Raw genomic sequence first — 13581 nt, 5'->3', positions numbered from 1 at the left:
AATACTTAAAAAAGTGGAAAATAGAATTAACAATTAAAAATAAAATGAAAAATATTATATAAAATATAAACAATATAAACAAAACAATATAAAATATTCTGGATAATTAAAATAAAAAGTCAAAAATACTGCAAAATACTACAGGATCCAAAATACTACAACTAGTGAGCATCCACACATCCTAAACATAAACACACACAAATAACTCCCCATATCCCCACTGTGCAATAATCATGATCTGTCTCTATGTATACACTATAATATTTATCATATATATTTGATCATAATTCTATTTTATTCATTTATTTATTAATCGAAGCTGTGTGCACTACTTGCTGGTCGAAACGGTCAGACCTTTTAATCTGTGTTTTTAATGTCTGTTTTCAAAGCACTCGCTGGAGTAGTGACTATAAATCTCGTTGTATTCTGTACAATGACAATAAAAGCTTTAAAATTTGAATTAATGTCCAGGCTGAAACAATGTATCTTGCAGTACTGTATACAGGACACATGCAGTTAATGCACATTATAACTATGCTAATGGGAACATCTTGTCTCTGTTACCCAGGCGCAGGATGCAGAGACTGGGAGCCTCGAAGATCACACAGGTAGACTTCCTTCCCAAAGAGATGGTCGCTTACTGCAAGGAGACACAAACGCCTCTCAACTCCCACCTGTCTGAAGGTGAGCAACATGTGTGTGGCTTCTCTTAGAAGTCAATATCCAAGTCTAAGATTCAAGCTGTTTCAGTTTCTGGCACCAAAGTTCACAAGAGGCAACAGAAGTTCTCTGGTTGCAATGATTGTAGACGTTGTGCGGTTGAAATGGATACTCCTTGTGTTAGTCAGTTCACAGCCTGTAAACCCTGAGCAATTTCAAGGCTGACAGATGAAAGATACCTGAGAGGATTCCTGATGGAGGTCGGAGCATTGCTGCGTATATATGCGTTGTACACACACATCGATGTATGTTGGTGTATTTGATGTATTCCTTACCACTATGGACAGTTTAGTGTACTTGAATAGAAGGAGCTGTCATTCATTCCTATATGATTTGGTCTGGGAAGAAATGCTACTTAAGGAATGTTTTTTTTTGTCCGTTCTTGTGGGTTTGCATTGTGGGAAATGTATATGTGCCTTTTTGTGTCTCTTTAAGTGGGCGTGCATGCGCATGTCTGCACTGCAGTTCCTAAACACATCCATATGCTGAGAACTGAGGTCAGTCCTGCACTGGATTTGGCATAACGTTGCAGAAGCAAAAATACAAGGCATGTAGATTTGAGTATATCTTTCTATTGGAGGGGAAAGATGGTGGAGATTTGGATGGAGCACATTTCTTGACAGCCTTTGTTCTTATTCCAGATGCAGAAATGGCATGTTCACGTGTAGGAATGCACATACAAGTACTACTCCACCTACGCTCTCCATCCAAACCTACTGCCAGGCATGTGTATAAAACACACACACACACACACACAAACTAACACGCACATTCACACTCACGCACACACAAACACATTATACACACCCCCATCGTCTGCTCCATCTTCCCTCTTGTAGTTGCCAAGACAGCTGGCAGCCATGTGACTGTGAAGGGGTTGTACTTCCTGTTTCCTGTCATTATAATAGATGGTCTGGTGTGGATTCCACTGCCCTCCTCCAGCACGCAAATACACACACGTCTGTCCTGATCAGCATCCAATCTGCCCGCCTCCACTCCCCCCACTTCCTTGAAAGAGCGAGGAATAGATCATTTTATTCAACAAGTGCACTGACTCACTCATGTGTGTGCTGGGAGACATGCATGCATGCACACACAACACACACACACACACACACACACACACACACACACACACACACACACACACACACACACACACACACACACACACACACACACACACACACACACACACACACACACACACACACACACACACACACACACCAGAGTCTGAATTGTACATACAAACAGACTTGGTTGTTTCGTTTACCAACAGTATATTGAACGCCAAACACAACACAAAAATAATGCAACTGTTGTAAACTGTACAGGGCAATTTGGTAAAAAGATAAGTTTCCATACAAATAAACATACAGTAGTTGCATACAGGTGTGTGTGTGTGTGTGTGTGTGTGTGTGTGTGTGTGTGTGTGTGTGTGTGTGTGTGTGTGTGTGTGTGTGTGTGTGTGTGTGTGTGTGTGTGTGTGTGTGTGTGTGTGTGTGTGTGTGTGTGTGTGTGTGTGTGTGTGTGTGTGTGTGAACATCTGGGAGCCAGAGCAGAGCTGTGGTGGTCTACAGGGAGGTGACCCTGGCCTTAGGAGACCCTCTCGCAGACTACCACAAAGCCTGTGTGTGTCTGGAGGGAGAGGAAAGGGGCTGATGGGAGCACCTGCCTGCACTTCTGGCTCTGTGTTTGTTCAGGCCAGTTCCTTTTGTTGATTACTGAACCTAACGTGCACACAGCAGGCATCTTATTTTCAGGTTGTGTACATAATCATTTTGGCCATGATTTGAAGTTATTTACCTGTAACTATATACATGTCTCCTCTAAGTCATCCTTACTTTAATTAGATGTATCCAAAAGCTTAATATAAATCATAATTATCATATGTTTATAATCTGTTTAATTTTGGTTCATGGACACTTGCTATTCATTTATATAATACAATTATTATAAAATGACACCAACTTAAAGGAACCTCTTGTTATCTGAACCTGGGTGTGTGTGTGTGTGTGTGTGTGTGTGTGTGTGTGTGTGTGTGTGTGTGTGTGTGTGTGTGTGTGTGTGTGTGTGTGTGTGTGTGTGTGTGTGTGTGTGTGTGTGTGTGTGTGTGTGTGTGTGTGTGTGTGTGTGTGTGTGTGTGTGTGTGTGTGTGTGTGTGTGTGTGTGTGTGTGTGTGTGTGTGTGTGTGTGTGTGTGTGTGTGTGTGTGTGTGTGTGTGTGTGTCTCTTTCCTTTCTACCTTTCCTCTCTGCCCTCGGGGTGTGTGCTGTGCCAAACTGTTCTAGAAATGCTACCTCTGTTTTATGTCAAAACATGTATTATGTAGAGAGGTTTAGCGGGGGTTGAGGGAGGGGAGGGGGGGTCACGAGGCCAGCTGGCTGCTCTGGAGGAATGAACGGAAGAGTACATTTGTTGTCTTAATGATGGTGGTGTGTCTCAGGGCTGTACAAGTCTCTCTGGAGTGACCTTTGGTTGTTTTGATTCCTGTTTCTCCCCAGGATGTAGATTCTATTTGTGTCGGTAGTAGAGCTCGATAACAACTTATTTGAGGATTTATTTGTTAAAGGTTGCCTCATGTTTGGGAAAAAATATGGGAGATAAAATGTACTTTGGAGGCCTTTAATAAACGTGTATTAGTTTGTTGTGTCTAGGGATCATGTCTTAAGGTTAGTAAAGTATTTTATTAATACAAAAACAAGAGCTAGCTAATGATCTCTATGACCACCGTAGTTGCATTTTTATCTGAGGGGTCCTATAATGTCTTTGAGGGTTTTCCCTTTCCTGTAGTGTGTTATATAATGTAGGTTTGTGTGCATGTAAGGCAAGGCAAGTTTATTTATATAGCACCTTTCAACACAAGGCAATTCAAAGTGCTTTACAAAAATGAGACATTAAGAGCATTAAGAAAGATATTATGAAATGATACCTAGAAACAAGCAATGATATCAAATGACATTTAAAAACACTCATTTAAAAGCAAAGATAATAAAAGTTACAGTGCAGTTTAAGATATTAATACATCAATTAAAAGCAGCGGCAAAAAGAAAAGTCTTCAGCCTGGATTTAAAAGTAGTCAGAGTTGCAGCGGGGAGTTTGTTCCATGTAAATAGTCTGTAAAGGCTAAAATCCCAAAGTTACCACCAGAGGGAGTTTCTATCTATTCTTCTTCTATCCTTAATGTAGAAAATGTTTTTACATTCAAACCATACATTGGACATGAAGTGTTTTTGACAGGAAGGCGGAGTGTAGTCTCGTCGTTATCACATTAAATTCTCATGGCTTCTTCTCCTCGTGATAAGCTGACCTCCCAAGTAGTACTCGTGTGTGTGTGTGTGTGTGTGTGTGTGTGTGTGTGTGTGTGTGTGTGTGTGTGTGTGTGTGTGTGTGTGTGTGTGTGTGTGTGTGTGTGTGTGTGTGTGTGTGTGTGTGTGTGTGTGTGTGTGTGTGTGTGTGTGTGTGTGTGTGTGTGTGTGTGTGTGTGTGTGTTGATTTGAACTGATTTTCCGTGTATATCTCCTTCACATAAGTTTGTGTTTTTGAGGCTCCCATGGAGTTTGTGTGACTCTCATTTAAAGCAGTTAATGATATGGCTTTTTCATTTCCGGGACCAAATGCCTTCCTATAATTGTGATGTATAGCTGTCTATGTATGTTCCTTTTCCCATTGGCTGTCTCCTGATCTGTGTGTCCTGAGCGTCCATTGTGTCAGGCAATCGGATTATCCCCAGTCACGGTTGGCTCCAGCGTTTTACTGCTGTCCTAATGAGTATGAATGGACATGCTTGTCGTGAGGGGTGGACGCTTTGTCTAACGACATAGCAGGGAAATAAAGTAAGGTCTAATGCAATGTGTGATAGTAACCTAACCTACTAAGGTCAGCCAAAGTGTGTGTTAGCTAGCTGCTGTTTCATTATGTTTAACCATGTTGATATGATAGGTGGCTTGAATACTGAAATACAGAAAGTTACTCTGCTTTCTTTTGGACTGTCACTAATATTACTCTGGGTGGCTGTGATGTAGTGCTGCCGTCTTTCAATCAGAGCGTGTTTCAATGTGTGTGAATGTTAGCTTCCATGAAAGGGTGAATGATAACTTGTACTGTATATAAAAACGCTTTGAAGACTCGTAAGGCCATAAAGTACTATATACAGTAAATACAGCCCATTTACCCTTTTTTTCTTTTAAAAGTTTTTCCCCGTTTTTTTAAATATAAGAAATTTAAAGAAGGTTTTGACCATCAATGTGACATGTGGATATTTTTAGGAGTTTCTGTGAACCCTCTCATGTTTTATATTCAACCAGATGTAATGTTGCACCTCCGTTTTGCCCTGCTCTGTAGAGAAAGGTTTGAAACACTCTGTTTTTGTGGGTAGTGTGGTGGGTTTCACATAGTTTTAGCTGAAAGTGGGCAACCTCTCTGCCTCTCTCTTTGTTTCTCCATCCCTCTGGCCCGGCCAATCCCTCCTGGCCATGAACAGAATGAATGTCAGTACTCTGACAAACCCACTCTATTACCTTCCACTGGTCCCAATCTGAAGATAATCATCAGTGTGTATGTGTGTTTTTTGAGATGTTGGCAAGATCAGGAAAGGTCAAGGGGATTGCATTTATTTTGTGCATGTGCTTGTCCACGTATTCATGTACGCAGGTTGGCATGGGTGAAGTGTGAGCCTGACCCAGTTTGTAATGAATCGGTTTCGCTCAGTGGAGCCTTAAAATATCCATAATAGGCCTCAGTGGAAATTAAGCCAAAGAAATAGAGAGAAAATGAAGGGAAGGGAGAAAGTAAAATAAGGTTGAGAGACATTTTTGGCAACTAAAGAATAAGCTCTGGAGTGGAGGAGGAAGAACAAGACAGAAAGACAGGGGGAGAAGGAGTGGAGGGCGCTGAGAGATGTTGCAGCTATTATTATATTACAGCAGTCGTTTTTTTCTCAGTGAACCACAAGTAGGCCTGCAGAAATACAACTCTGTGTGTGTTTGGATTGATGTTTCAAAACCCTTTTTCTAGGGTTAGAAGTTTATGGGGTCAAGAGTGTGTGGTAATGTCCGTGCAAAAGTATGTGTGCATGACTCTCTTCCCCCCCCCCTCCAGTATTTTCTGGCCCATTAGTTTTCAGGGTCTCTACAGCTTGAGTATATAGTTGGTCAGTAATTCACTCCTTAAGTATATTTACAGCAATAAGTGGCTTTCTTTTGACATGCGGTGGACTGGTAATGGCCCCTAATTACAAGAGAAAACCCATTTCAAGCACTAATCTAAGAAGACGCGCACATTTCTGTGAGTGTACTCGCACATATAAACGTAAGCATACAGATTCATAAATGTAAACACACAAGGGCAGACGCACAAACATGGGGATAACAAGCATGCACACACCACCAGCAATGTGCACATGATGCACACAAGCACATTTGCCCAGTGACCACACACACACACACACACACACACACACACACACACACACACACACACACACACACACACACACACACACACACACACACACACACACACACACACACACACACACACACAGAGAAACGGCACCTGAGCTCTACTTAATCCCGTAATGGAGCAGTTAAGAAACCGAACTGCAAATGTATGAAATGACCCCGACTATTGGCAGCACATTGGTCCAATTAGAGTGTTTACATTTGCACATTTTTCTACAAACTTAGACATATTCAACATGGTTCAACAGGTGTTGAACTTGTATGTATTTATCAGCGGTTGTATACAAAATATGTCCTTTTTAGGTTTCAAAAGTTTGTAGTCAGTTAACTTGTAGCCATGTGAGCAGTCATACATAAATAATCAATTAAATAAAACTAGAAATACAAATGTTATAGCCTGGATTATGCTGTATCCAATATGTTACCTGTAGCTGTAAGTGTTACAAAATCAGTAAAGTTGCAGAGCTTTTGAACCGTCAAAGAATTTCAAGAAGTGTATTGAAGTTGTGTGAGAGCGTAGTGGATGACGGTGATGAAGTCATCAGTTCAGTACATATAGTGGCAAAGTCAAATGTAAGGTTGTACAAAAGGCTTATGACCAAAGTGTGCTCATAAAAGAAAGTTGGACTGTAGCTGTTTTATTGTGTCAAGTTTCTTCTACAAGAGACCATTAGGAGGGAGAGCATTATTGTGTTGGGCAGCAAGCCGAAGCTCATCCTTAAACTTCCCTCGGTCAATTGATGTCTTTGGCATTTTATACAATCCAGCGAAGAAACGATGCATTGGAATAAAAACAGTGAATGTAACACACTCCCAGTCTATACGAAAAACCGACATGACTGAGGGGTTTGCGGGCAGCCTTCAAGGTCTTCAAGGAAGGAGGAATGTGGTTGCATGAGTGTGTAAGAGTGTGTGTTCTGCAAGGTTAGGTACGTATATGTTCCTCTATGTGTATGTGCATATATGTGCAAGCAGACTCATATGGAAGTGCTTTTCTCATACATTGTTGTTGTTCCAGCCAGGCGGCTACAACAGACTGAGCAGACCAGAGGGGGGGGGGGGGGGGGGGGGGTGTGTGTGTGTGTGTGTGTGTGTGTGTGTGTGTGTGTGTGTGTGTGTGTGTGTGTGTGTGTGTGTGTGTGTGTGTGTGTGTGTGTGTGTGTGTGTGTGTGTGTGTGTGTGTGTGTGTGTGTGTGTGTGTGTGTGTGTGTGTGTGTGTGTGTGTGTGTGTGTGTGTGTGTGTGTGTGTGTGTGTGTGTGTGTGTGTGTGTGTGTGTGTGTGTGTGTGTGTGAGAATGCTTTCTAAAGGCACAATCCAAGGCAAACAGAGAATAACCACAGTGTGTGTACCCAGAGGACTGAACAAAATGTACTCTTTACTTTGAGTCTATTCTACTGCAAGCACATTTTAAAGTTATCTTTTTATGTTTGGTGACTTCTGGACATGTGGACGTGTGATTGCCTTGAGTTAGCAGCTTCTAGGCGTGCTGTTTAAACTAAGTGTTCACACACATACTGTACACACAAACACACACCTCAGACCAGTCTTTTTGCTCTGCTATGATCTCTCCTCGTCTTTCCCCTGCAGACACACATAATCGACCAAAGCTTCTCACTTTCGCTCCTCATGAAACGACTTTGAGTTTGGCTTTTATCGTCATTGCCCTCAAAAGGGCGCAGCCTTCACTCCCATTTCACTCCTGAAATTGATGCAGGGTCCCTAGCGATTTCAGTCAAAATGGCCATGGCAGCGAAAACCCAGAAAGCCTCTTGATATTAGAGAAGAATAATGTCTTTCACAGTGCGTAAGGTGTTCCAAGTGAGTCACAGATGATTGCAATTTTCCCCTTTTGACCACCGTATAATAAGGTACATGAACTCCTTCTTCATCTCTCTCCCTCTGGCTTTCTCTCTCTCTCTTTGGCAAAATGGCCATCATCCAAAATAATATTTGCCATCTGACGAGTGCTCGAGATGAGTAGGAATACAGTTTCATGTTTTCTCTCTTTTCAAGTGTTTTCTTTTTTTCTTCTTTTCACTTGCATTTGGTTGAACTTGACTTTTTGACATGTGTGCCCCACCCTTCCCCCTCCTTGTTGCATTTTTTAGACGTGTGTAAAACAACAGTGTGTCTTGAGCGTTTCCCTGGGTGGTCTCCCTTGTACTCCGAGATCCCATCGACTCTCCAGGGATTTTCATTGAGAGGGTAGCGGTTCACTGCCACAGCTAGCCTAAAGCCTAAAGCCCTGCTTCACTTTTAGTTGTTTCAGTTTGTTAACCCTTTGTTTGGCATTTTCCCGCCTTTTTACTGTTATATTCTCAGGTTTAACACATTTAAAAGGTTTGTTTAAAGGTGCTATTTAATAATGGCACCTTTTTAAACAGGCCAAATCTTTTAATACATGCAATTTGTTTTCAATTGTTCTTCAGTCAACACAAATTTAACAGGCTTTTAAATCCCCTCACTTTTTTACTTTTTGATTCAAACTTTGAATTTCCAGATCATTATCACAGTTTATAGCTTGACGGTTGATTGAAGTGAAATGTAATAACCACGCTGGTTTTTGTTTGGCTGCAGTTCTGATACTCTCCAGCAGGGAGCACTCTTGGCACATATACTTGATGGATCCTTCAGAGTCTCACCAACCAAAAGTCACAGCTTTTTATTAGGGATGAGAATCAGCCAGAATGAAATGAAGACATTAGAAAAAATAACGGTTCCACAATTAACCTGAAAAATGTGATGTCCTTTTAAGTCTCAATTGTAATAATTTGATTAGAGGGCATTGCTTTCTTTGACTGAGCATTTGTATATTTATTTAACAATGTTGGTGAGTTGCTGCAAAATATTCTGTCTATTTCAGTCCAATCCTCAAGGATTCAACCCCAAGCATCAACCTTTATCTTGCCTAACAGTTTGTCCCATCCATGCGTCCGTCCCTCATTAAAACAAAAATGAAACACCATCGTCATCCAGGTGGCACACACAGCGCTCCAATCACTAAGCCCCACACACACACAGCCATATTTCTGAGTGACACAAATCCCAGCTCAGATGACGCGTTGAAAAGTGAGTCGATGCCACAGCGGTGATTTTTGTATGACTTTTTCTTGCAGTTGGTCTTTCTCTCTCTGACTGGGTTTTTGACAGTTTGGAAAGTTTGAAGTCATGGGTTTTAGGTTTTAATCAGGGTCTTGCGGCCGGGCTCAGAGCATGGCACGGCGTGGCATGATGGCTCGGTTTATAGATGTGGGTCTGGGTCAGCGCCAAGCCCGGGTGGCACTGGTTGAGAGAGAGGGAGGGAGGGGGGGGGGGGGGTGAGGATCTACTCCGACTGCACCCACAGCGCACAGCAGAGCAGCCGCAGACCCCCGAAGACCTGAATGGGCTGCATTAACGAAGGCTGATTATGTGGGGGCATGCATGTGTGCATACGGTGGAGACTGAAGTGTACATAGATACACACACACAGTGTTTGATCAGTGTGAGGAAGTGTGGTGAAGAAAATCATCCTGCGGGGTTTTAGCCTCACCAGCTTTACCTCGGGTCTAGCTGCTAATATGTGTGTGTGGGGCGAATACTTTACCCCTACTGTGGTAATCATAACTTGACGAACCACGATGAATTTTAAGCATTATTTTCTATTAAACACAAAAAGGAAATGCAAAAACTGAATACAATTAACACATCACAAGCATACGGTTGAAAAGGTTTATCAGTGCCTGACATTTTATGCATCTTCACTTCTATCTTAATGAAATGGTCTGCATGTATAGCTGGGGAAAAGTATTGAACAAGAAATTACTCTACATTTGACTGACTTTGTAGGTGGCTTAAAGGTAGGGTAGGTAAGAATGTAGAAACCAGCTCGAGTGTGCTAGAATTTGAAAGTATATACGCAGCCGATAAAAATCTGCCCCTTCCTTCAGACTTCCTTACAGAGCCCCTCCTCCAACACACACGAACGCGCACATGACCAATGAGGGCACGAGATAAGTTTGTGCACAGATGGAAGGCTGACAGGCAGGTAGGCCATCCAGTTACTTTAGCCGTGCCGGCTCAGATGATTGGTCGTGCTTTTTACAGCGCTACAGCTTCCACAGATGATTTTTTTTAAATGTATTTATTGTCAAAGCATTTAATGTACATTGCTATCGGGATGTTAAGAGCATTCCATGGAATATAACAAAAGGTGTTTCTGAAGTGAATTACCTACCCTACCTTTTAAGTGGTGTTATGTCTCTCAAATACATTTTCTTGCAAAAAGTTGCAACTGTAAACGTTGTTTTTGTCATAGTGTTCTCTACCGTCTATATTATCTGTACTGAACTTCAACAGATCTGTAAAACTCCTGCCCTCTCACCTCTCAGCAAATGATCTGTTCGACTTCACTGCGCGGCTCGCTCTAACCCATCAATTTGCTGTCCAACCTGACCCACTGAGCTCCCTAAAATGTTGGCAGTGCTTGTCTGTTCAGAACAACTGATCTTTGCGCAAACTGTTAACAAAACATAGTGATCTGTTTTCGGTTGCCCGGACAGTTAATGAAGACTTGTGAGTGGGTAAGGGCATTTAGGTTTATACTCAAAATAGGCCATGGGTTTATTTCCCCTTAAGTGTCCCAAAGCAAAACACTTGTTGGTCTAAAAAGAGAACTTGAAGGATTGAGAAGAAGTGCAGTATTTTATTATTTTTCTAGATTTGTACATCATCCTACTGTATACTTGAGTAAAGATTGCTTTTGAAAAAATGTGTTATTGCTGAAGTAATTCCCCATACAGTCTGCCTGTCATATCATCTATGATTTATCTTAGAATTGCATCATTTTATTTGTGACCTACTATGTCATTATTTCACACATATAAAATGATTGTGGTTTTTTTGATGCTTTGATATCAGGGATTATGTTACTGGAGGTGTGGTGAATTCAAATAAGAAAATTCCCCTGCTGCCTCAGGTCATTTGTAATGTGTGCAGAGGTGAAGACGATGTAGTGTGAGTGTGTTGCGACTGTCTCTACTCTCTAACAATATGAGTTGTTCTCAGTGAAGTTGATGCATGTGTGTGTGTCTGTGTGTTTCGTGCCAGGGCCACATTAGAGAAGCCTTTCAAGTCATGTCAGCCTCCTCCTACTCCTCTGCATAGTGCTTGTGTTGTGGTCCGCCCAACAGCCAACCTCCCAGAACCCCTGCGAACTCTATGTGTGTGTCAGTGTGTGTCCATATGGATGTGTGTAACATGTTGTAGGGTTATTTCCAGTGCGTGGGAGCCCCCGAAATCCTGCTGGATTCATCTTTCCCTCTTCCTGTTACTGCCGCCTCCTCCATATCATATCAGTATTCATCTTTCTTTGTGATTAATACAATAGAGATTTATAAAAACTCTGTCAACTCTGATTGTGCGTGACTCAGTTTCGCCGTCACCTCCATACTGCTACGATAAGTCTGCGGCTCTGCCCCCATATTGTAGTTGATGACAAACTTGGGGCCCGGTCTCATCCTCGCCTCCAGACACACACACACACACACACACACACACACACACACACACACACACACACACACACACACACACACACACACATACACATACACATACACATACACATACACATACACACACACACACAATGTTTGATCAGTGTGAGGAAGTGTGGTGAAGAAAATCATCCTGCGGGGTTTTAGCCTCACTTTTTCTATTAAACACAAAAAGGAAATGCAAAAACTGAATACAATTAACACATCATAAGCATACGGTTGTAAAGGGTTATCAGTGCCTGACATTTTATGCATCTTCACTTCTATCTTAATAAAATGGTCTGCATGTATAGCTGGGGAAAAGTATTGAACAAGAAATTACTCTACATTTGACTGACTTTGTAGGTGGCTTAAAGGTAGGGTAGGTAAGAATGGAGAAACCAGCTCGAGTGTGCTAGAATTTGAAAGTATATACGCAGCCGATAAAAATCTGCCTCTTCCTTCAGACTTCCTTACAGAGCCCCTCCTCCAACACACACACATGACCAATGAGGGCACGAGATAAGTTTGTGCATAGATGGAAGGCTGACAGGCAGGTAGGCCATCCAGTTACTTTCGCCGGGCCGGCTCAGATGATTGGTCCAGCATTACAGATGAATACACACACACACACACACACACACACACACACACACACACACACACACACACACACACACACACACACACACACACACACACACACACACACACACACACACACACACACACACACACACACACACACACACACACACACACACACACACACACACACACACACACACACACACACCCACACACCCACAGCTCTTTGATAACCATGCCAATCGCTCCAAGCTTGCGCTAACACATTTCAGCACACCAGCACTTACTGTGGATTGGGTTCAGAAAAAAAGGTTAGCGGAAGCTTTGATCCCTAACAGAACACATGCTAGCACATTATTGCTGTGACACACCGTGCCATTGTGCTTTATATACTAGCCAAAGGGGAGCAGAAGATGGCGTGTGTGTACGTCTTTTATATGCTGTCAGTATCTTTACAACTAGCTGCCTACTGTGAAATAATACAAGATGTTTAAGCTAATGGAACTCCCAGCGGTGTATCAGCCTTCATTAAGACTATGTTTTCTTTATCAAACAAACAGATCAAACTATTACTCTCACTTGGACAATTTCACCCTGTGCTATAAGCAAACATATCTTTTTATATTTTGCTTTGGAAGAACCAGCAAATTGTGCTTTGTTGCATAGACAATAAAAGAGAATAGAGTCAAATTACATGTCTGTAGTTTTACAACAGTGTTGTTGTTGACAAAACTAAAGAGCAATAACTTGATTGTTTTATTGAGAAAAAATCAGCCATTATTTTTCTATGCACCGCTATGGTTATTATATTCTCTTCAAAAAGAGAAAGGAATATTCAATCCAGCCATTGTGAATATTAAGCCTTTTATGATATTTAGCTGAATACTTTGGCTGTTGGTTGGTAAACTAGCAATTTCAAATGTCAACATGGAACCTGGTAAAATGTCACTGCTGTTTTTATTTTTATTTTAAAGACCAAGTGATGAATGGAAACAATAATTAACATATTAATCAATAATGAAAATAATTGCCAGTGCAGCTCTTTAAATAACGATGTTTCTAATAGTTCTACTTTCTTATCATAATATGCTTGAAATCATACATTTGGAAACAATCATTTTGTTAACCTTAACTATCTGTGTATGCCTAACACCGATCTGGTACCACTGCTCCCTTTTTCCTTCATTTAAAGCCTGTAGATCTCACTGCAGTGCCTTTTTAATGGAATGATTTGTATGTCAAATGACATGAATAATGATGGCAGATACTCAATCCTCCTACTGGGATAAGTT

General features: G+C 41.6%; 1 protein-coding gene across 1 annotated transcript in view; it reads left to right on the top strand.

Moving 5' to 3' along the window:
- dync1i1a (dynein cytoplasmic 1 intermediate chain 1a) overlaps nucleotides 1-13581 on the top strand; it is a 94570-nt gene that overhangs the window by 46341 nt on the left and 34648 nt on the right. The window contains 1 exon segment of the mRNA XM_079653254.1: nucleotides 569-684. Coding sequence (XP_079509380.1) covers nucleotides 576-684 — 109 coding nt within the window. The 5' untranslated portion in view covers nucleotides 569-575.

This window comes from Notothenia rossii (assembly GCF_949606895.1).
Source record: "Notothenia rossii genome assembly, chromosome: 10".
Classification (NCBI taxonomy): Eukaryota; Metazoa; Chordata; class Actinopteri; order Perciformes; family Nototheniidae; genus Notothenia; species Notothenia rossii.
The sequence above is the reverse complement of the archived record's forward strand: the minus strand, read 5'-3'. Positions and strand labels throughout refer to the sequence as shown.